Source organism: Erinaceus europaeus, chromosome 4, assembly GCF_950295315.1.
Source record: "Erinaceus europaeus chromosome 4, mEriEur2.1, whole genome shotgun sequence".
NCBI lineage: Eukaryota > Metazoa > Chordata > Mammalia > Eulipotyphla > Erinaceidae > Erinaceus > Erinaceus europaeus.
The window spans coordinates 76,645,276-76,671,543 of NC_080165.1; the positions used below are offsets into that span (position 1 = coordinate 76,645,276).

General features: G+C 37.2%; 1 protein-coding gene across 1 annotated transcript in view; it reads right to left on the reverse strand.

Annotated features, from left to right (window-relative positions):
• Positions 1-26,268, reverse strand: part of ADGRB3 (adhesion G protein-coupled receptor B3) — a 923,209-nt gene that overhangs the window by 470,275 nt on the left and 426,666 nt on the right. Inside the window, exons 5-6 of the mRNA XM_060189990.1 lie at positions 15,406-15,570; positions 14,486-14,650 (exon numbers count right to left, since the gene is read on the reverse strand). Of these exons, the coding sequence (XP_060045973.1) occupies positions 14,486-14,650; positions 15,406-15,570 (330 nt within the window). The remainder of the gene's footprint in view (positions 1-14,485; positions 14,651-15,405; positions 15,571-26,268) is intronic.

Genomic DNA, 26,268 nt, shown 5'->3' on the forward strand with positions numbered 1-26,268 from the left:
GCTAATTCAGTACTTCAACCCTGACTAAAGTAGGATGGGTTAGAATACAATAGTTTATACTAGGGCTCTGACAGCATAATGATTATGCAAAAGACTCTTCTGCCTGAGGCTCTGAAGTCTCAGGTTCAATCTCCAGCACCACAGTAAACCAAAGCTGAGCAGTGCTTTGGTCTCTCTCTATATCTTTCATTAAAAAATAATATCAAGAAATAACTTAAACAGAGTTTGGACTGAAGCTACAGAAGTAGATGAACACAAGATAAATCCAGAAGGTGAAACAAATGATAACGAGGGATGTGGTGTTATTAGTTCATGGACAAGAATGATACCTGCTTTCTGAGCTATGAAACTAATTATAGAGCTGGGCCAGACCTCTACCCACTGTAATTAAATTATCACACCATGTGACAGAATAATCTCTAAAATTAAGCTCAAATCCCATAATTTGATGTTTAAAGCCTATCTTAGAATGCCAATATTCCCATAGTGACAGGATAAAGAACTTTGCTAAGTGCGATTAAAATTATACATAGATATTCTAGAAAGTCCTAACCTAGCATTCCAAGTATGGCACATATTTACTTTCCTAAGAACCAGTCACACAGAATTAACTGCCATTCTCCAAACATTCCACACCAATTTACATCTCCCTGGCTTTGCAAAAGCTGCATCTTGTGCTTAAACTGCTTTCCCTTCCCTGGGCAGGCACTATACTTGACCAGAATAATGGACTTGTTTTACTGTGTGCACAGTTCAGTTTGAGCTAATCCTTCAGTACAGTAGAGGAAGCTTCAGCACTGTAATGTCTTCCCCTCTCCCCACCCCTCCCTCTATCTCTGTCTCTGTCTGAAAAAGTTGGCTCAGAGAGGTGAAGCCTACAGAAGACAAAACAGAAGGGGGAAAGCCACTTTCTCTTCACCTATATAGATTTTGGTAAAATTCTGTTATCCTGATAGTACATCTTTTTAAGTAACTACTTTTATTTTTATCATTTATTCACATTTATTTTCATAAGAGAAAGACAGAGGAAGAGAGACCAAAGCACTGCTCATCCCTCTAAGATAGTAGTGCTGGAGATTGCACCTGGGATCTCTGGGATCTCAGACATGCAAATCTGGTGTACTACCTAATTTTGCATTGTCTCTGCGATTCTTTATAATAAGTCTTCATAAGAAGCCTTTTCAGTGTCCTGGTCATTGATTATACACAGTTTTGAGTATAAAACTTGTATAAAACTTGCCAATATTGTAAAAAACTTGTATAAAACTTGTCAGTTTTAGACTTAGATTTTTTTTCCTAACTCAGTTTTGTCTGAAAAGAAGCAGTCTGTAAGCAGACTTCTGGTAGTGATTTCTGAAAAGTCTTCTCAACAAGTCTTCTAGCTTGCTATTTTGAAGATAACATCCTTTCCCCTCCCCCTCTTTAGACATAGTCTGAATGTCAGTAATTACAAGTGTGAACCACGAGATGGCAACAGTGAGCCAATAGGGTGAAGATGTTTATTGGGTAGCAACTGAAACTGATGAAGTTCAACATCTAGGCTAACAGAAGTAGTTTAGAGGCATGCTGGGGAAATACAGGGCAGTTTTTTTGTTTGTTTTTGTTTTTTTTTAATATATTAATTGCAAAAATCAGTTTTTTCCCCATGTAACTAAATTCAATGTTTAGTGGTAAAACAACTGCCAATACGAGGCCCTTCAACCTGGGCTCTTACCTCAAACCCCCACATCTCCATTTTCAATGTTGTCACTATCTCAACTTCTCAGCCTGCAAACACCATTCCATCTACACACGCATTGTTTCTTTTTATGTTTCTCCAATACTTCGGGCAATTTCCCACCTAAGAGCTAATGTATTTGCTTTATTTTGTTTTCTTTCTGCCCTTTACCTTCCCAAACATTGACCTGGCTCATGACTTTAATGTCTTCAATCTTTACTCAGATTTTCCCTTCCCAGGAATTTCCTGACTAACCTTGAAATATTCCCACATCTCCTGTGCTATGGCTATCCAAAACACTTGTCAGATTATTACTTCTCCATATATTTCTAGCTTACTTACTATTATTGCTAATGTCCTATTTTTGTCTCCTTCTGTTAGAATATAAGCATTGTAGAGAGATTTTTTTTCTGCTTTATTCTACTTCTAGTTATCATAGCACTTATACATCTTGCATTCATGGCTAGATGGATACTTACAGTCACACACATGTACTTTTGACCAAAATTTTTCAATGCTTTCACATGGCTAGGTTTTTCATTACTCCAGTACTTATAATGACTGGAAATGAGAATTATTCTGCAAAGACTTGAGACTCAGTGGGCTGGGTGGTGGTATACCTAGTTGAACGCACATATTACAGTGTGCAAAGACCCAGGTTCGAGCCCTTGGTCCCCACCTGCAGGGGGAAAGCTTCACGAGTTGTAAAGCAAGGCCGCAGGTCTCTCTCTCTCTCTCTCTCTCTCTCTCTCTCTCTCTCTATTTCTCTCTCCTTCTCTATTAGCTCTTTCCCTCTCAATTTCTGACTTCTCTTTCCAATAAATAAATGAAGGTAATAAATTTTTTTTAAAGACTTAAGACTCAGAATGTGAGGGGAGTCGGGCTGTAGCGCAGCGGGTTAAGCGCAGGTGGCCGCAAAGCACAAGGACCGGCATAAGGATCCCGGTTCGAACCCCGGCTCCCCACCTGCAGGGGAGTCGCTTCACAGGCGGTGAAGCAGGTCTGCAGGTGTCTATCTTTCTCTCCCCCTCTCTGTCTTACCCTCCTCTCTCCGTTTCTCTCTTTCCTATCCAACAATGACGACAACAAGAATAATAACTACAACAATAAAACAACAAGGGCAACAAAAGGGAATAAATAAATAAAATAAAATATTTTTAAAAATTTTAAAAAAAGACTCAGAATGTGTATATGTATGCTTTAAACAGACTCACATTAAGCATTAATATTTCCTTAGGCACATTAAAACAAAAAGGTTAACTATTAAAATATGTCTGAAAATTGACCAAAATAAGCATCTAGGGTGTGACATGGTTGACTTGATAAGAATCTATGGACACTGTCTGGAATTCTTTTATATTATCTGTATATATCCTAATACTGGTTTAGAAAGAAGATTGAGGGCCAGGAAATAGCTTCCCTAGTAAAGCACCCTTTATAAAGTATATATATATATATATATATATATATATATATATATATATATATAGTTCTAATTTTTCCAACTGCAGCATTCAATTATTAACTGTCCTTTATTAGTGATGATCACTAAACTGTACCTCAACAAAAGCCTCCATATTCCAACCACAATATTTTTTAAACCTAAGTAGGTCAATGACTTAGTTTTCTCCACTGTAAATTCAGGAAACTTTGGGTTCATTATTCTTCTTGGAGACAGAATCAGTAGATAAATGATGAAAAGGGAAAATGACAAGGGAACTATAGATTCAAAGTTGCAAATTGGCACAACAGCTTTTTTATATGTCAAACCCCAGCTGCTTTGAGTGTTTCATGAAAGGTAATATGGCATTCTCTGAAAATTATATCTTTAAAAAAATCAATTCGGAAAAAATTGTGTATTTGTGCTTGCATCAGAAGCAAACAATTTAAATGGTAAAATAAAAATATATGACTCTTGCAGGGTTTATGAAGTCCTCAATGGTAAGGAACTTTCTGGGATTACTTTAGTGTCATTTCAGGAATACATTGATTCAAGATTGACTGAACACCCACAATGTTCAAGCAAACTTGTTAAAGGTTGCATGTAAAAAGTATGATCTAGAATAGTCTTACCACTCAGCCTCTGAAATAGCAAGGGAGATAGTCAGAGGAGACACCACAATATACTAGGATGCCACACTCTTCTGGAAGTAATTTAGAGAAGCAATTTAAGAATAATTTAGAGAAGTAAAAAAATGGAGGATCTCTAACAGGACTATCCAAGTTGACATATAAAGGCTATGCAGGAATTGTTCCATAAACAGTGGGATAGTATGCTTTGGGAATGACCTGTGGAAAAAACCTGGGTGCTAGGAGAACTTGCTACATCCGAGTCACTGGGGATATATGATAATGGCTAGAGAATAGAGTTGGGGGCAGGGTAGGGAGGGAAGACAGTGTCGATGGCTAAGTATACGCATTATAGTGAGCAAGGATCCAGGTTCCCACCTACAGAAGGAAAAGCTTCATAAGTGGTGAAGAAGTGCTGCATTTGTCTCTGTTTCTCTCCCGATCTCTCCTCCTCTCCTCTCAATTTTTCTCTGTCCCTATCCAATAATAAATAGATAATAATAATAATAATAATAACAATAATAAAGCTAATAGTTGGGAATGAGGTGAATAATCTGTGAAAGATATGTAAGGGGTTGTTGGGAAGTGGACCCGCTGTCCAGGAAGTCCAAGCCATTGTTTCAATAAGAGTCTGAGCAGATAGACCCCAAGCTCTCCTCAATCTGGGTTGAGACATTGGCAGGTCCCCCCTACCTAGTGAACTAATGATGACCCCTGGATGGGGGTGCCTTTCTGCAAATGCCCTCTTCCCCCCCTTAAAACAAAGGCCATGAATTATTGTACATTGTGTATGTCCTAACTTGAAAACCACTGCAATATATTGGTTTTGCTCAACTTCTCCCTTCCCCCTTGCCCGGAAGTACATGTAATTCAGCCCCAGAGAAATATGCATTGTGAAGCTCATGATCAAGCCTTGTATGGTAATTTTCCACTTGTGATCAAATAGTTTGTAGGTCAAAATATGATTAGGCATTGTGCTGCTTTGTGTTTGGGTTAACGATTACCTCAACCTTCTCCCTGAATTATGGGTATGTCTGCTTGCCTTTATTCCCCCAATAAATGAGATGACCCTCTAAGGCTCTCCTGGAGCTGACTGTCTCTGCTTGTCTCTCCATGCACTTTGCCCTCATCAAGTGGATCTACCCCAGGACTACCAGGGGGCCACTTCTACCCTCTATCGCCAGTACTGGGCCAGGGAAGCTGGGAAACTGGAGTGGCAGAGGTATGTAATAAATGAGGAGATACACTAGAATTTGGATTTATTTTATGGACAAGGGAAGGTTATTACAATGTGTTCAGTGTTATACTTCAGTTTGAAGACTAGATTGAGATACTGACTACAGGGAAGTGAAAGACTATCTAAATGTTGTAACTGGAGAAGGGACATGTAATCTCAGGAAGCAGCAACAGGAAATAGATGTATTAAAAATCTCTTCTGATATACACCAGTTTCTGTGAGAGAGAGAGCATATCTTCACATGTATCTATAAACTACTGCAAAATATATACCTGAAAGCAGAAGTACACTAGAGTTTGCAGTGAGTACCCCCCCCAACACTTCCTCTCCACTATTCCAAGCTTTGGGTCCATGATTGCTCAACAATTTGTTTGGCTTCGTATGTTAACTCTCTTTTCAGTCACCAGGTGCCAGATGCCATCAGGATGCTGGCCAGGCTTCCCTGGATTGAAGACCCCACCAATGTGTCCTGGAGCTCAGCTTCCCCAGAGACACACACTACTAGGGAAAGAGAGAGGCAGACTGGGAGTATGGACCGACCAGTCAATGCCCATTTTCAGCGGGGAAGCAATTACAGAAGCCAGACCTTCTACCTTCTGCAACCCACAATGACCCTGGGTCCATGCTCCCAGAGGGATGGAAAATGGGAAAGCTATCAGGGGAGGGGGTGGGTTATGGAGACTGGGTGGTGGGAATTGTGTGGAGTTGTACCCCTCCTACCCTATGGTTTTGTTAATTAATCCTTTCTTAAATAAAAAAATTTTAAAAAATCTCTTCTGATGGAATTTAAGGAACAAGAACAGAAGAGGAAAACACAAAATAAAACTAGTTTGGATGTAGTATTCCAAAGCAAAGGACTCTGAGGAACGAAGACAGGGAGCGAGTCAAGGGTGCTTTGAGGGTCCTGATAAATAATGGTGGAAAAGGAGAGATGAGGAGTGGTACTCATGTGTCAATTCTACTATAAAACATTAACTTTCCCCAAGTAAAATGCAAAGAAAAAGAGGAAGATGAAGAAGAATGGGAAGAAAAGAAGAAAAGACGAGAGGAGAGGAGAGGAGAGGAGAGGAGAGGAGAGGAGAGGAGAGGTAGAGAAGTGGAGAGGAGAGGAGAGGAGAGGAGAGGAGAGGAGAGGAGAGGAGAGGAGAGGAGAGGAGAGGAGAGGAGAGGAGAGGAGAGGAGAGGAGAGGAGAGGAGAGGAGAGGAGAGGAGAGGAGAGGAGAGGTAGAGAAGTGGAGAGGAGAGGAGAGGAGAGGAGAGGAGAGGAGAGGAGAGGAGAGGAGAGGAGAGGAGAGGAGAGGAGAGGAGAGGAGAGGAGAGGAGAGGAGAGGAGAGGAGAGGAGAGGGCTGTGTTCCCCCAATGGAATTAAAGGTGAAGAAGAGAGAGAAATAAAATACTGGGACTCAGGTTTTCAAGAATAATGTCCAGTAAAATATACCTTGAGTTACAATGTATAAGAAGGTAATTGCTTGAAAGAGAAGATAGAAAAAATAGTTTTGAGTTTGAGATATTGTAGCACATCTGGGTATTTCCAAAAAGTCTACTGGCATATGGAATAAAAGCCTGGGAGAGAAATCCAAGCTACAGATACAAATTTGTGCTATTTTTTTTTATGTTTAATGCTACCTATGTGTATTTTGCAAATTAGAAATGCATAATTAGAGATCAGGCCACTCTCAGAGCTCAACATTAAAAAAAACATATTATTGTGAAGCAAAAATGAAGGACTCTTGTTTGTTAATGCCTTAGCAAAATGGAGCAGCAACTTTGTACATCCTTTGTTTACTGCCACTAGTGTGAAGATATAAAAACCCATTTGTGAGATACAACTGTATTTGAAGTCACAAGTATGTAGTTAGCATGCTCCCTTAAAACAAGATAGCAATTACCTACTGATTAGCTGTTATTCTATCTATTCAAACTGATTTTCTGACTCTTAAAAATAGCAGAAATTATACAGAACTTAAATCAATTTGATGTGGAAAATCAGTTTTCAACACTTATGCTAGAATTTCAGCATTAAGAAGAAATTGATTCTAAATGTAGAACAGGTATAAAAAAAAGAAAAGAAAAAATCATGCACTATGTATGACACCCCCCCATCCACCCTTTTCAAGTATCACTGGCTGGTAAATCATTAGTTCTTATGGTTTGGGGATTCCTTATTTCAAGGGATGGAGTGGTAACTCTGATAGATTCAGTCTCTGTGGTCACACAGTTCACACTGAAATGCCCTTTCCTAAATGCATTGTATAACTTAACTCATTTAATTCCTAGAATATCCTAATGGAGAGAACACACATATTATTCTCAGTGTAAACCTGAAAAAAACAAAAAGTAGACAGGCATCACTCAGCTAGGAGGTGGTAAAACTAAGCCAACCAAGCAGATCTCTCAAATACTGAGAATAACACAAACTCTAACCTTTGTAATAATGATAAATGAGTACTTATCTACTTATCTATTTTGCAAAAAAAAAAAAAACAGTTTTGAAGTCTATCAGCAAACAGCATACAATATACTTGTAAATTCATAAGTAAATAACATAAATTGTAGGCTGTGAGTTGAGTACTTGACTTGGACCATGCTTTTTATAACCACACCCCAGAAAAATTTTAAGTCATTATTTTCTGATCATCATAAGCAAAAATTATAAATATATATAGTAATGGATGTTAACTAGGCTTGTGGTGGCAATTGTGATATACATATACCTATACCTATACCTATACCTATACCTATACCTATACCTATACCTATACCTATACCTATACCTATACCTATACCTATACATATATATGAAAAACAACATGGGGGCTGGGCAATAGCGCAGCGGGTTGAGTGCACATGGCACAAAGTGCAGGGATGGGTGTAGGGATCCCTGTTTGAGCCCCCAGATCCCCTCCTGTAGAGGGGTTGCTTCGCAGGGCAGGTGGTGAAGCAGGTCACCAGGTGTCTATCTTTCTCTCTTTCCTCTGTCTTACAGTCCTCCCTAGATTTCTCTCTGTCCTGTCCAAAAATAATGATAGCAATAACAACAACAACGATAAATAACAAGGGCCCCAAAAGGGAAAAAAATGTCCTCCAGGAGTAATGGATTCATGGTGCAGGCACGGAGCCCAAGTGATAACCCTGGAGGCAAAAATGAATAAATAAATAAATGTTTAAAAAATAGCTCAAAAATAATAAAATACAACATAAGATGAAAGAAAGAAGAGTTCATAAAATGTGCTGTTTAAATTCTGCATTACAATTTGAGAATAATCAATATGTTGCCAAATATTTCTAAATTAGACAAGGCAGGGTAATATAAGATTGCAACAAATGGCTTTTTAAGTTACTGCTGTGCTAGAAGCTGTGAGAGTTTTTTTTTCAAAACCTCATATGATGAGCAATCTGATAAGATGAATTATGATAATAATTATCTCCATAGCAACAGGTCTGAATTAACAGACATACACCACTATCCAGTGTACACACTGATTATTTTAAGCCTCAGTGGTTTTTCCTTAATCCTTCCTATTAACTGTAGTTTATTCATTGTGAGCTACAAACTGGAGTAGGTAATAAAACTCATGCTTTTACAGAGAAGATGTGATGCTCTCTTAGATATTTAGTAAACATCAGGTGACCTTTCGTACCTATAGGGTATCTTCAAGTTCTAATTTATTTCACTGTCGGTTTGTTTTTTAATGTATCTGAGGTGACTTGGAAAGAACAAATAGAACATTTCAGATGTATGAAATCAATATCTTGGACCACCTATTGTCAACCCTGAACTCAGTAGTTGGTTTTAGATGAACTGGTGAGAACACTTAGATTTGACATTATTTGCTACTTTTAAAACTACTCAGTGAACCTATCTATCTTTTGAAGAACTAAACAGGCAATAATATAGTCCTTTGAAGAAGTACACAAAACATCTGATAGCAGAAAATAATCAAAACTCTAATAGAATACAGGGATTTTAAACATATTTATAGATAACCAGAAAGGTGGTACAGTAGTTAAAACACTGGATCCTTAAGCATGAAGCCTTAAATTTGATACCTGGTTTCACATGTACCAGAATTATTCTCTCTTTTTCTCTTCCTTCTCTCATTCTCATTAATAAATAAATACATTGGACTGGGAAAAATGATTTACTACCCCTTACAATGAAGGAAGCTATGTTATTGTGGTCTCTTTCAATTCCTCGATGTAAAAAAAAAAAATTAAAGAAATCTTTAAAAATATAAAAGTATTCTCAGGAGAGATAGCATAATGGTTATGCACAAACACTCAGGTTCTAGGTTCAACCCCAGCATCACTATAAGCCAGAACTGAACAATGCTCTAGGAAAAAAAAGCAAACAAACAGATAAATAGATGCATCACTAGGATCTGAGACATACCACAGTAATTTATTATGCAGAAGCTACCAGAGGTTCCAGGTTCAATCTGTAAGTCAGAGCTGAGCAATGCTATGGTAAATATATATATATCAGTTAATAAAAGTTTTACTAGTGAATAGTAGCCTTGAATGCAAATGATAAAGTATGTACTAACATGTTTTAAAATATTTTAATACACTGCAGAATAAATTTTTCTATTTAGAAAAGGGACGTCAAATTTATACAGACATGTTTCTTTTTAAAAAACTTTTTAAAATTATTTTTATTAACTTTACTTATTTATTGGATAGAGACAGCCAGATATTGAGAGGAATGGGGGGATAGAGAGGGGGAGAGACAGAGAGACACTCGCAGCCCTGCTTCATCACTCATAAAGTTTCCCCCCTGCAGGTGGGGACAGGGTGCTTGAACCTGGGTCCTTATGCACTGTATCATGTGTGCTCAACCAGGTGTGCCACCACCTAGCCCCCATAGACATGTTTCTAATGCTGTAAAATAGAGTGGTCCACACAATTTAGAGGTCTGTTATTAAACTTACCTGCTTATATATATATATATATATATATATATATATATATATATATATATATATATATATATATATTTGTATTGATAGTGATTAATTCACCATCCTTCCAACTAGGGGATGAGGAGAAAATAAGTCAATGTGATCTAATAAAACCTTGCCCTCTATCTGATACTCTCTAACACTCCCTAAAGAATAAACTTGTGCATGCATTTTATAATTGATAGTGAAACTAAGCAGCATACAGTTAAATCTCTTAGGGATAAGCATGAGCTCTGGGTCACAGTTCCAGCCATTTCCTCCCATCCCCTTACCTCACCCCCACTTTAAACCCAGAAAAGTATAAAAGCAGCTAAGAGATGAGAAAAACAGACAGGACACTTTTTAAGGGACAAAAGATGCTGTTCTCATATTGTACAATATTAAAAATATATAGATTTTTTTCCCCTTCACCCATAGAACTGTTTTGCTGTGTGGCATTGGGCAATGAATTTTCTTCATTATTTCAATCATCTTGGAGAGTAAGAGGCACTGAGAGTATACTCCTGTTCAGGAAAAAATAATCTAGATGGTAAGACTATAGTACACAAAATTATATAAAATGCTTCCTATCCTGCTTAGTATGGAACAGGAAAATTGGGGACTGGATAGCTGTGAGTTGGATAATGATAGCTCTTAGCTCTATTTTTCCTTAAATTATTGCTCTAATGAAATCTTACTTTGGTTGAATCATGCATTAGGTAAGAAAACCTGAAATGCATTGCCTATATTTTCATTATTATTAACTCAAGAACAAACTCATTGTGCATGAAGAAATAAGAATAAAAAAAATTTGTCAAGATTTTTTTCAAAGCCTCATCTGGTGAGCAATCTGATAAGACAAATTTTGGGTGACAAGTCTAGCAGAAGGAGACTTGTCTCAAGTGGCCTCCCCCAGGGCTCTGTTCTGGCTCCTACGCTATTTAATATTTACATCAATGACCTCCCAGAAACTTCTTCAAGGAAGTTCATCTACGACGATATCTGCTGAGCAACTCAGGCATCAAAGTTCGACATCCTCGAGGAAACACTCACGAAAGACATGTCTCTGATATCTGATTACTGTAAAAAATGGCGACTAAACCCTAGCACTGCAAAAACGGTATCATCTGTTTTCCATCTACACCATGCCTCGGCCTTGCGTGAGCTTAATGTGCAGCTTGGCGATACGAGAATCCGGCATGAAGCCCAGCCAGTCTATCTTGGCGTTACTCTCGATCGCACTCTGTCATTTCACGAACATCTCATAAAAACTGCAGCAAAGGTGGGCGCGAGGAATAACATCATTGCAAGACTGGCCAGCTCCTCATGGGGCGTGAGCGCTTCCACACTACGATCATCATCTCTGGCATTATGCTATTCCACTGCAGAATACTGTGCCCCAATATGGTTCCGTAGCCCCCATGTCCACTTGGTCGATTCCAAATTATATTCCTCCATGAGGATCATTTCTGGAACCATCCGTTCCACCCTGGTTCCATGGCTGCCAGTTCTTAGCAACATCACCCCGCCAGATATTCGTCGGGATGCGGCATCATCTAAATTCATTTCCCACGTCTATGCTTGACCGGACCTGCCATACGGGGATATCTTCGCCCACCCTGTCCAACGCTTGACGTCTCGTCACCCAATCTGGTCCCCTATGCCTACATTGAACTTCTCTGTTCCAGACTCTTGGAAACAGAGTTGGCAGTCAGCTGAGGTAAAGAACAAACACCTCATCACAGACCCCTGCAAGCATCAACCCGGCTTTGACCTAGCACGTTATGATTGGGCCCTCCTCAATTGCTATCGAACAGGCCATGGCCGGTGCACCGCTATGTTCCATTGCTGGGGAGCCAGAGACGACCCGAACTGCCCCTGCAGCTACAGACAATGACCCACATAGTCAATGACTGCCACCTCTCCAGATTCAAAGGAGGTCTCGAAACTTTACATCAGGCTCAACCTGACACTGTTGACTGGCTACAGAAGAAGGGCAAACACTAGAAGAAGAAGACAAATTTTGATTTCAACTTTATCAGTGAAGCAGAGTAGAGTACTAATCTCCTCTTTTCTGTTAACTTTTTACCTTATACTTCGTTCATATTTTTACAGTTAACAATTGCACCTTCATGCCAGATTACTAACTGGTAATCTGTAAAGTAGTACAATCAATATTACCTTGTAATAATATTATTAATGAGGGAGTCGGGCAGTAATGCAGCAGGTTAAGCACACATGACACAAAGCTCAAGGACTGGCATAAGGATACGAGTTCAAGCCCACGACTCCCCACCTGCAGGGGAGTCGCTTCACAGGCGGTGAAGCAGGTCTGCAGGTGTCTGTCTCTACCTCTCTCTGTCTTCCCCTCCTCTCTTCATTTCTCTCTGTCCTATCCAAAAACAATGACATCTACAACAACAACAATAATAACTACAACAATAAAAAACCAGCAAGGGCAACAAAAGGGAATAAGTAAATATATATATATATATAAAATATTACTAATGATACAAATCTGAAGCCTCTACCAAACTTACTGACTCAGAATCCCTGGGTGTTTTTCACTTATATCTTATGTTTTAGCAAATACTCTGAGTAATATCTATGCTTACATAAAAATTTGAGAAGCATAGGTCCGGGGGAAGCTGAGTGGAGTTAGACCAAATTCTTTGAACAGAAGCATTCAAAATATAGGAGAGCAAGACAGCTAAATGTTGGGGTTCTGATTAAAACTAAATCAAAACAAAAAAGTCTTTACAATTTTATAAAATTTTCAATCTTTTTTAATTCATGAAAGTCAGAAACCAAACATGGCAAATAAGGCATAATGCATTTCTTCTTTTTAAGATTTTATTTATTTTATTAACGAGAAAGATAGGAGGAGAGAGAGAAAGAGCCAGACATCACTCTGGTACATGTGCTACCGGGGATTAAACTCAGGACCTCACACTTGAGAGTCTAGTACCTTAGCCAATGCACCACCTCCTGGACCACGCATACTGCATTTCTTGTAAATAGATATGTAAAATATTTTTCAAACAGTAGGTGGCAATCTTTGTAAGTGTGACTGCAGTAGCATCATTCTTCTTCTATATACAGATGAAAGGCAGTTTTAAAAGACCAGTTAAGGATGTTGATATGCTCAGATCGATTTAGATAACTTCAAATTGTACAAGTCTTATTTAATCATGACTACTGTCCTAATAATATTTCTCTTTGGCCAAAACAAATGTTTTTGTTTAATGTTCCTTAAATTAAATGCAGTGCAGGAGGGACTGCACAATTCTAATCTATATAGACATCCCTTCAGCAAAATTCTGCATGCTAGTTATTATTCTCTTATCATTCTTCATTCATATGGCCTTTTTAATTAACACAACTAATTTTAGATTTATTACATTTAAAACTATTTTATAGACCTATTTTTATTTTATAACTACTTATTTTATAGTGATATATGTACCATTGCTCTCAAGTCCAGTTTCTTTTTTTTTCCCTCAGTATTGAACTGTGAAAGGTTTTTAGAATTCTAACTATGAAGAAATACAAAATGTTGGCCTCTAGATGTTTCTGTAAATTCCTTGGTTTTCTAATTGAAATAATAAAATTAGATAAGGAAAGAAATTCATGGTTTCTTGAGTTGAAAAGAAATCTCAAAGGTTCTCTGAGAAGCCACACTTACCATACCAACTAAAAAAAGCAGCCAGAGGGATAAGTTAGCTTGCCCACAAAGAGTTAACAGACAACAGGCCTCTCTAATAAAGTCTCACATTTCTTCTGAATCTTTTTCCTTCAGATATATCTGTAGATTTAAAAATTCCATCCTTTCAAATCATATATATAACAATTTTGCAGATGCTATTATTCTGAAACCTCAATTTTCATTTCTTTATTGAGTCATCCATGTCAATAACATTTTAGGGATGTATACAAAATTAGGAAAAAGTCTATGTTTTATAATCTGGGCTATTTTCAAACTTGCAACTTTTCTATGTTTACATATGAAATCACTCAAGTGTACTTGTGCTTTCATTCTTCCAGTACTAATTAAAACCTTTTGCTTTCATTTTAAAATGTGTTCCTCTTAAGAATAACTTTTCATTGTAGAAAAAGAGGACAGGAAATTTAAATAGGGACATTCAAGGTCACATATCAAAAGGAATTAAAAAGACAATATTACAAGTTTCTGGTTTCAATATTTATTTTCTCACTTATGTGTTATCTAATTTTGGTTTCTTTGTATTTCTACTATAAATTATTTATGACAACTTGTTTTATGTTCTAGAGAACAAATATCTCTAGAAAAATAGTATTCAATTAATTTAAAAACCTAGAGAAGAACTAGGGACTGGCACATAAATAATGAAGCTTCACACATTATAAAAACAAGTAACTTGCTACTTATCAGCAATTATTCAATAAAAATTAACCAATGAAAAAAATTTTTATATATATATATATATATATATATAAAATTATAAAATGCTTTCACTGGGAAAATTTTCAGTTATTCTTACCTGGACAACGTTGTTCACTACATCTTCTCACTTCTTCACCTGTTCCTTCACATTGCTGTCCTGTAATTGCTGCACCTTGACAAGTCCTCATTCGTCGCTCCCAGCCACCATCACAGGACTTCGAACATCCACTCCAATGACCCCACTGATTCCACTGACCATTGGCTGGAAGGAATATGTTACAGTTGATTCTGGTACCCTACTACACACCACTATAGGATTTTTAGAATCATTACTATCCTTATTTTTTATTTATTTATTTTTTTGCTTCCAGGGTTATCACTGGGGCTTGGTGCCTGCATTATGAATCCACTGCTCCTGGAGGCTATTTTCCCCCTTTTGCTGCCCTTATTGTTTATCATTGTTGTTATTACTATTGTTGTTGTTATTGCTGTCATTGTTGGATAAGACAGAGAGAAATCGAGAGAGGAGAGCAAGACAGAGAGGGGGAGAGAAAAATAGACATCTGCAGACAGGCTTCACTGCTTGTGAAGTGGGCTTGAATCCAGATCTTTGAGCCCGTCCTTGCTCTTCATGCCATATGTGCTTAACCTGCTGCGCTACCCTCTGGCCCCCTATCTTTTCAAATTTTATTAATCTACTTGCTACTTGAATATCTGATTTGCTAGTCAAATACTAAGTACTGTGATTTATAGAGGTTTTCAGACTCTGCAAATGCACATTGTACCTTGCCTGTAAAAAGTACCAATTTGTGTAAACTTTATCAATTTAATCAATATTTAATTTAAGAATCTCCTGAAAGTGCTGCTGTGTTCAAGTGTCATCTAATAGAACAGCTACAATAAGGTCAGTTTCATTTACTAGAAACATATACTATCTGATTATTTCATCATCATCTAGCATGAGACTCAAATTTTACAAGTGTTAGGCATTTTTTAAATGAAGCCATCAAGCCTTACCTGTACACTCAGGATTATAGCACTCTCTGCTTTCAGCCCACGGGCCTCTGCATTCAGAGCCTCCATGAGCAGCTGCAGTGCACTGCCGGCTTCTCTGCTGGGTCCCATTTGAGCATGTCACTGAACACTGGCTCCATGAACTCCACTCCTGCCACTGCCCATCAACTGTCAAGGCAAAAAGAGACACAGTATAAAGAGGTCTCCAAGAAGGACAGACTATAAAGAAAGTACAAGTTTAATCTGATATTAAAGATGAGTTCCAACCACTCTACCCTGGAATCTTATAACATTGTAACCCATAATTAGGTACCAATAAAAAGTGGGGAAAGAAGAAAATTAAAAGTATAATAATAGGGACTTCTGGAGGAAGGGCTATGAAGCATCAACAGCTGTGTTTCTCTCCTCTTCTCTTCTGGGTCAACAAGGAATACAAAAGGAGACCACCTGGGACCGGGACCACAACAAGACAGGACTAGAACAACTTCAGGAACCCACTAAATCACCAGTGAGTGCAAAAATGTGTGGCCTGTGGACAGAGAGGAACCTAGGGAGAGAATAAGTGGCTGATAACAGTCCAGTAGTATACTAGTTGAAACACCACCTCCAGTCTGTTTTAACAACAAATGACAGCTGAAGGGAAGAGAGGACTCCCTTAAGACTTACCAAATGCAACTGGGAGTCTCCATTGCTATTGCCCTCAGAATCTGGAGCAGCAGGGGTGGGGGGTGGGGGTGTCCTGTGCTAACACCAGGGGACAGAAAACTAAACAGGAAACTCAGGAGAAAATCTATACCTTAGTGGCCTAGCTGTGAGAGTGGGGTTGTGAGAGTCTCTTTGCATAACCACTGGGCTATCTCTGCCCAACCATGGCTTATCTCTTGGTCAGGAGTCAGTGATTAAGCTAAGAAGCCTACTTATAGTTTAAAAGCCCTCAGGTTCCCATAGCCCACAGGGAAGAAAAAGAACAAAATAGGCTTTTAAGCCACTGAGCTCCAACTCAAGGATTAAAATAATATTGAAACAACTGTAAATTTCCACAACTGTGAACCCTTTAATTACCTTACTTAGAAACAAGTCAATCCAGGCAAGAGTAATGAGTAATTTGGAAAGTATGGAGAGAGGGACCTCATAACGTACTACATAGAATGGTCAAACCAACAAGAAGAAATATTGGAGAAATGAACCAGGACAAGAGTCCAGCTAAAAGCCCCCCAAAGGTTGAAGCACAAAATAACGAGGTCAACATCCAAACACTAGTTAAGGAAATAATCACAGGAGTGAGTAAAATGTTTGAAAGATTTGTCATCAGAAATGCAGAAACAACAAATGAGACTCTGGAAGAAAACACTAATTATTTCAAGGTTCTTAGAGAGCTGAAAGCTGAAATAGCTGAGATAAGAACACAACTAGCTGAATAAGCTAAAACAGTATCACAACAGGGTAACAAAATAAATGAACTCCAGAAAACAGTAGAGGGGAGAGAGAACAGAATAAATGAAGCTGAAGACAGAATTAGCAAGATCGAGGATGAAGTAGAGACAACTAAAAAAGAAGTAAGAGATCTCAAAAAGAGATTAAGAGATACTGTGAACAACAACAGAGACCTATGGGATGATTTCAAAAGGAATAATATACACATTATTGGCTTACCAGAGGAAGAAAGAGAGGGAGGGGAAGAAAACATTCTTCAGGACATAAGAGGTGAGAACTTCTCTAGTCTAGACAACATCAAAGACATAAAGGTTCAAGAAGCCCAGAGGGTCCCAAACAGAATTAACTCATACTTAAAGACACCATAACACACCATATTTAGAATGAAAAGGAATAAGGATAAAGAAAGGATCCTGAAGGCTGCAAGAGAAAAACAAAGAGTCATATACAGAGGAAAACCCATAAGATTAGCAGCAGACTTCTCCACACAAACATTACAGGCCAGAAGAGAATGGCAAGATATCTATCGAGTGCTCAATGAGAAATGCTTTCAACCAAGACAACTGTATCCTGCTAGACTGTCATTCAGACTAAATGGAGGCATAAAAAAACCTTCTCAGACAAGCAACAGTTGAAATAATGAACTATCACCAAGTATGACCTGAAAGAAGTGCTGAAAGGTCTCCTATAAACCGTCAGACCAACATAAATAGGTCATATATCAGAACACTCTAAAAATCTGCAAGAATGACATTAAAATATCTTCAATCTTTGATATCAATAAATGTCAATGGCCTGAATTCACCTATTAAAAGGCACTGAGTAGAAAGATAGATCAAAAAACATATCCCAACAATATGCTGTCTACAGGAAACCCACCTAACTCAAAAGACAAACACAGACTCAAAGCTAAAGGATGGAAAATGATCATATAGGCCAATGGCCCACAAAAAAGGGCAGGAACAGCTATTCTCATATATATGAAATGATAGATTTTATAATATATAAAATAAAAAGATTGGGATGGACACTACTTAATGCTCAGTGGATCATTCAATCAAGAGGACTTACCAGTTATTAACATCTAGGTACCCACTGAGAATCCATCTAAATACATCAAACATCTAGTTAAAGAGCTACAGCAATACACTAAGAGCAACACAGTCATAGTAGGGGACTTCAACATCCACTCTCTCAACTTGACAGATCATCCAGGCAGAAAACCAATAAAGACATGAGGGAGCTAAATGAGGAGATAGATAAACTAGAACTATTGGACTTTTTCAGAGTCATTTATCCCAAGAAATTGGATTTTACATTTTACTCAAGTCCACATGGGTCAATTTCAAGGATAGACCATATGTCAGGCCATGAAGACAGAATCAGAGAATTCAAGAGCATTGAAATCATCCCAAGCATCTTCTCAGACCATAGTGAAACTAAACTAACACTTAAGAACAAACAAAAAATTAGCAATAGCCCCAAAATGTGGAAGTTCAACATTACACTACTTAACAACTACTGGGTCAAAGAGAAAATAAAGGAAGAAATCAAAATGTTTCGAGAGTTCAATGAAAATGAAGACACAAGCTATCAAAATATTTGGCACACAGTCTCCAGAGACTTCAGGTGTGGAATGACAATCCTTCAGCTTCATTACTTGGGTAAGACTTTTCCTTTCATAGTATTCTCTAATTCCATCCCAGGTGATCACTTTCTAACAAAGTCCCAAACCTAGATATACACAGGGTTCTGTGAGAGAGAGCATATGTTCACACGTATCCATAAACTAGTACAAAATATATACCTGAAAGCAGAAGTACACTAGAGTTTGCAGTGAGTACCCCCCCAAAACTTCTTCTCCACTATTCCAACCTTTGGGTCCATGACTGCTCAACAATTTGTTTGGCTTTGTATGTTAACTCCCTTTTCAGCCACCAGGTTCCAGATACCATCAGGATGCCGGCCAGGCTTCCCTGAAGACTCTACCAATGGGTCCTGGAGCTCTGCTTCCCCAGAGCCCCACCCTACTAGGGAAAGAGAGAGGCAGACTGGGAGTATGGACCGACCAGTCAACGTCCATGTTCAGCAGGGAAGCAATTACAGAAGCCAGTTCTTCCACCTTCTGCAACCCACAATGACCCTGGGTCCATGCTCCCAATGGGATAGAGAATGGGAAAGCTATCAGGGGAGGGGATGGGATATGGAGATTGGATGGTGGGAATTGTGTGGAGTTATACCCCTCCTACCCTATGTTTTTTTTTAATTTATCCTTTATTAAATAAGAAATAAATTAAAAAAATATTTGGGATACAGCTAAGGCAGTACTGGAACTTCATAGTCACATAAGCACACATGAGGAAACAAGAAAAAGCACTAATAAATAGCCTGAATGCACATCTTAAAGACCTAGAAGAAGAAGAACAAAGGAACTCTAAAGCAACCAGAAGGATAGAAATCACTAAAGTTAGGGCAAAAATCAATAACATTGAAAATAAGAAAACCATACAAAAGATCAAGGACAGTAAATGTTGGTTCTTTGAAAGAGTAAATGAAATCAACAAACCTTAACCAGACTCACAAAACAAAAAAGGGAGAAGACCCAAATAAATGAGATCATAAATGAAAGAGGAGATATCACAACAGACACCACAGAAATTCAGCATATTATGTGAGACTTTTATGAACAACTATATGCCACCAAGCTAGAGAACTTGGTAGAAATAGACGATTTCCTATATACCTACTAACTTCCAAAATTAAGTTAAGAGGAACTAGATAACATGAACAGACCCATCACAGCTAATGAAATTGAAGCACTTATAGAAAACCTTAACAAAAATAAAAGTCCTGGACAATATGGTTTCACAAATGAATTCTACAAAACCATCAAGGAAGAGTTAATACCTCCACTTTTAAAAGTCTTCCAGAAGATTGAAGACACTGAAATACTCTCTTCCAGCTTCTATGAAGCCAACATCACTCTGATACCAAAAGCAGACAGGGACACAACTAAAAAAAAAACAAAAAAACTACATACCAATATCTCTGATGAACATAGATGCTAAAATATTGAACAAAAATCTAGCCAACTGGATATAGCAGTATATTAAAAAGATAGTTCATCATGACCAAGTGGGGTTTATCCCAGGCATGCAAGGTTGGTTAAATATATGTAAATCAATCAACATGATCGCCAAATCAATAAAAGCAAGACCAAAAACCACATGGTCATTTCAATAGATGCAGAGAAACATTGACAAAATACAACATCCCTTTATGATCAAAACACTATAAAAATGGGAATAGATGGAAAGTTCCTGAAGATAGTGATGTCTATATATAGCAAACCTACAAACACCATACTCATTGGTGAAAACCTGGAAGCATTTTCCCTCAGATCAGGTACTGGACAGGGCTGCCCACTATCACCATTACTATTCAACACAGTGTTGGAAGTTCTTGCCATAGCAATCAGGCAGGAGCAAGGAATTCAAGGGATACAGATTGGAAGAGAAGAAGTCAAACTCTCTTTATTTGCAGATGACATGATACTATACCTAGAAAAAACTAAGGAATCCAGCAATTATCTTTTGGAACTCATCAGACAATACAGTAAGGTGGCAGGCTAAAAAAATTAACATTCAAAAGTCAGTGGCATTCCTCTATGCAAACATTAAGAAGAAGTTGAAATCCAGAAATCAATTCCTTTTACTATAGCAACAAAAACAATAAATATCTAGGAATAAACCTAACCAGAGGTCAAAGACCTATGTACTGAAAATTATGAGTCACTACTCAAGAAGATTGAAAAAGACAAAAAGAAGTAGAAAGATAGTCCGTGTTCATGGGTTGGAAGAATTAACATCATCAAAATGAATATACTACCCAGAGCCATCTACAAATTTAATGCTATCCCCATCAAGATCACAACCACATTTTTAGGAGAATAGAAAAAATGCTACAAATGTTTATCTGGAACCAGAAAAGACCTAGAATTGCCAAAACAATCTTGAGAAGAAAGAACAGAACTGGAGGCAACAGACTCCCAGATCTCAAATTGTATTACAGGTCCATTGTCATCAAAACTGCTTGGTACTGGAACATGAATAGACACACTGACCAGTGAAATAGAATTGAGAGCCCAGAAGTAAGCCCCCACACCTATGGACATCTAATCTTTGACAAAGGTGCCCAGACTATTAAGTGGGGAAAGTAGAGTCTCTCCAACAAATGGTGTTGGAAAAAATGGGTTGAAATATACAGAAGAATGAAACTGAACCACTGTACTTCACCAAATACAAAAGTAAATTCCAAGTCAATCACGGACTTGGATGTTAGACCAGAAACTATCAAATACTTAGAGGAAAATATTGGCAGAACTCTTTTCTGCATAAATTTTAAAGACATCTTCAGTGAAACAAATCCAATTACAAAGAATACTGAGGCAGCATAGACCTATGGGACTACACCAAATTAAAAAGCTTCTTCACAGCAAAAGAAATCACTACCCAAACTAAAAGACCCCTTACAGAATGGGAGAAGATCTTTACATGCCATACATCAGACAAGAGTTCAATAACCAACATATATAAAGAGCTTTCCAAACTCAACAACAAGACAACAAATAACCCCATCCAAATATGGGGAGAGGACATGGACAGAATATTCACCACAGAAGAGATCCAAAAGGCTGAGAAACACATGAAAAAATGCTCCAAGTCTTTGATTGTCATAGAAATGCAAATAAAGACAACAATGAGATACCACTTCACTCCTATGAGAATGTCAAAAATCAGAAAAGGAAATAGCAGCAAATGCTGGAGAGGTTATGGGGTCAAAGGAACCCTCCTACTCTGCTGGTGGGAATGTCAATTGGTCCAACCTCTGTGGAGAACAGTCTGGAGAACTTGCAGAAGGCTAGAAATGGATCTACCCTACAATTCCTCTCCTGGGGATATATCCTAAGGAACCCAACACACCCATCCAAAAAGATCTGTGTACACATATGTTCTTAGCAGCACAATTTGTAATAGCCAAAACCTGGAAGCAACCCAGGTATCCAACAACAGATGAGTGGCTGAGCAAGTTGTGGTATATATACACAATGGAATAACACTCAGCTATAAAAAATGGTGCCTTCACCTTTTTCAGCCCATCTTGGATGGACCTTGAAAAATTCATGGTAAGTGAAATAAGTCAGAAACAGAAGGATGAATATGGGATGATCTCACTCTCAGGAAGAAGTTGAAAAACAAGATCAGAAGAGAAAACACAAGTAGAACCTGAACTGGTATTGGCATGTTGCACTAAAGTAAAAGACTCTGTGATGGGTGGGGGTGGGGGAGAATACAGGTCCAAGAAGGATGACAGAGGTCCTAGTGGGGGTTCTATTGTTATATGGAAAACTAGGAAATGTTATGCATGTATAAACTATTATATTTACTATCAAATGTAAAACATTAATTCCCCAATTAAAAAAGTATAATTTGCTCCAAATTTTTCCCAACCAATGGACTTTAAATAAATACAATAGAATATCACATTGGCATTAGTTTTAATTATTATGTGCCCAACTTATAATTACCATATTTTCTCACTTTGATTTTCTCTTATGAATTCAGTAATGTCTTTTAATTCATTTACTTAAGCAAACATATCTGTTGATCACTCCATACAAGATTGTGAGTGAGGATATTGTTGTAGGGAGCAGTAAATAAAATGAATACTAATCAATACCTCATAGAGTTCATGTGTTAGAAAATAAGCTATTAGGTTTGGAGAGTAGATGATTCCTTTCCAACAAATCAAGGTGCACGATAATTCTTGGAAGGATAATAAATAAATACTTACAGTAAAAATTAAAGGTCATTGGCATAAAAAGAAACAAAGGCATACTCAGGTTTTATTTTTAAACATATTTATTCATTTTCCCTTTTTGTTGCCCTGTTGTTTTATTGTTGTAGTTATTATTGTTGTTATTGATGTCTTCGTTGTTGGATAGGACAGAGAGAAATGGAGAGAGGAAGGGGAAACAGAGAAGGGAGAGAAAGATAGACACCTGCAGACCTGCTTCACCGCTTGTGAAGCGACTCCCCTGCAGTTGGGGAGCCGGGGGCTCGAACCCGAATCCTTAAGCTTTGTGCCTGTCCTTGAGCTTTGTGCCACCTGCACTTAACCACTGCGCAACCGCCTGACTCCCCTATACTCAGGTTTTAAATGAATGTCATTGCCAGTAAAACTCAAAGGACCTGGTTAACAGGTTTACCAGATTTTACCTATTATTATTGATCATAAAGAAGTCACTGAAAGGTTAAAATGGGATTCGATGATACCCTCCAGTGCAAGTGGAGAAAGACTTATGGGAGAAGATTGAGAAAGTTTGCACTATAATGACTAAGTCAGGCTGATAGTGTCCTAAAAAGATTAGAGAAATATTTAGGAATATGATGAGAGGATATGCTGAAGATATATTCATACAAGCTAAAACAAAGACTGGATCAAGGTGACTTCCAGTTTTCTGCTGACTATAATGAAATCCAGACTGTTGTAATTGGGAGATTTATATCAGAATTTATTTATTCATTCAGTCAAATAATTCTTGAGAATCTATTAGATATCAAGCACTGTAATGGGTGTTGTGAAATTGAGAGGAAGAAATAAAAGAACATGAATTTTAATCTCAAAGCACATAAATTAGTAAAATAATTACATGATACACTCAAAATAAAATGAGAAAAGCCTTTTTATGATTGGCACATCTTTTAACTGTCACAATTTGACCTAACACATGAATGCTTTCATAGAACATAGAACATGTAACATATCTACTAGAGGAGAAATTATATTATAGGTGTGATTTGGATAACTCAGACAAATACGACAACATTCACAAAAGGTAAAAGCCCACAAGTCACAAAACAAATGAGCAAAGAAATCAACCCAACTTTAAAATGCACAAAACAACAGTGTAAGTTTTTATATATGTACTCCTATATAATTCTCTACTTTTTTCAATAACATTCAGCATGGCTCACAATCAATTTCTTTACTGGAAAAGAGAGTTCACTGCAAATAGGAAGTTCAAACATAAGTTAATATTGTGAAAACAAACCCAAGTAGACAAGTAATCCTGACAGAATATGAGTAAACACAATATAATTTCAGGACTTATAGGTAGCTACTAAAAAGAAAATTGTTTAATCAGTATCTAGCTATACTTAAAACTGCTTCTGATCTTAAAAATCATGTCAATTTAGTCATCTCATTCATGTATTTTCTGAATTTCAGTTTATTTGAAGTATCTGATATGATTTTACTATGAAGCCATTTGCTATATAGTGAATCAACAGAACATTATAAAATATCCTACCACTCTGTATTTTGTCTTTAAAGGTGAGTAGATATTTCATTTTAGAATTTTTCTTGGCAAATACAATACATATTGAGTTTGTATTCCAAATCCTCACTAATGTAAACATTCTGAGAAATAACAAAAATAGGACTGATGTTTGTACCTTCTCATTTGGCAGAAGGATGTGTGAATATTCAAATTATTGAGAAAACCCAGAAAGCAACATGTGAGCAAAGATGAATTAGGTGATGTGAACATCATGTAGTGTTGAGTAACTAGAATAGGGAAATATATGATGATGTCCTTAAGAATTATTATTCAAGGTACATTTCTAGTGTTTTTTATTTTCATGTATAGTTATGTGTCCACTGGTAGAAAAGACAGTATAATGCTGTGCAGTTAAGAACATGTGAAGTCAAGAATGAGCAAATCAAATGTGGAAATAAGAAAGAAGATAATATGGCTTGGGGGTGATTATCAATGAAGTATGAGACAAAAATTACAAGAGACTAAAAGAGATTATGAGGAATGAGAATATCAATTTCTAAAGCTCAACAGGCTTTTTTTTTTTAAATGAATAAGGATACTGCATAACCACTATTAAATTTTTTTTTAATTTCTAATTCACACATTTGCAATTTTAGGCATTCAGCTTCTTTCTGCCAATGTACATATTTTTTTAATATTTTGCCTAAGCTCAATGATTTAATATATGAGAGATTGCTTGAGGTTTAATACTACCATAAACATATGAAAAATGTATTTTATGAACAGATAAGAATGTTTTTTACATAAAATAATTTACACAAAGAACAACAATGAAATTGAATGTCTATATAAGGGTAGCTTTTAACATTTTATTGCACTGGGAACTACAGTACTCTTTCATTGAACATTAGCTGCATTTTAATAAAGTAATTAATTTGATAAAGTAACTGTAAGATCCAATATTCTTTTAGTAAGCCAAGTCAGTTACTAGAAAATGGAAAACTGATAATTCAAATGGTGTAGGGCATATCTAATTTAGAGGATTACACAGACATAAATATTTGAATTTTTTTTTCTTAGTGCCAAATGTAGGGTATATTTTATTCTTTTTAGGACTACCATCCCCAAGATCTATCAGAGAGTGTTAGTGTCATTTTACTGGATGGAGGAAATGCAAAAAAACAGAAGGCTTTGGGAAAGCAGAAGTTAAGAACTCTCATAAAAAAATTAAGCATTTCCATGAAGAATATTTACATTACATACCAAGGATATGTGTTGAGATATTTAGAAATAAAATTATTATGCAATCTACCTAATTTTCCTTTTTTATAGTCAGTCATTTAGATGTTGTAAGTGAAATAACTGCTTTTATCTTTCTGGGTAATGCCTGGAGCTCGATGCCAGCAGTACAAATCCACTGCCCCAGAGGCCTTTTTTTTTTTCTTTTTTTCCTCTAATTTTTATTAGACAGGACAGAGAGAAATTGTGAGAAGATGGAGAGATAGAGAGGGAAAGAAAGACATCTGCAGACCTGTAATGGCTAATTGGAATTAAATATGTTAATGAAGTTGCTTTTCCAGTTCTGCATTCAAGTTTGATTTTTTTTCATGTGGCTGAACAATAAGGTAATAGAGACAATCAATGCATTTCTCTATACCCTGCCTGCCCTTTTGTATAACTAACTCCTGACCTTTTATAAGAGATAGCTGGGAGTTGGGCGGTAGCACAGTGGGTTAAGCGCACGTGGCCCAAAGCTTAAGGACCAGCTTAGGGATCCCAGTTCGAGCCACTGGCTCCCCACCTTCAGGGGAGTTGCCTCATAAGCGTTGAAGCAGGTCTGCAGGTGTCTATCTATCTTTCTCTTCCCCTCTCTGTCTTCCTCTCCTCTCACCATTTCTCTCTGTCCTATCTAACAAAAACGACATCAATAACAATAACAGTAATAACTACAATAACAATAAAAAACAAGGGCAACAAAAGGGAAAATAAATACAAGAAAGAAAGAAAGAAAGAAAGAAAGAAAGAAAGAAAGAAAGAAAGAAAGAAAGAAAGAAAGAAATAGCAGCCCAGGGTAACTGAAAGTTACAAAA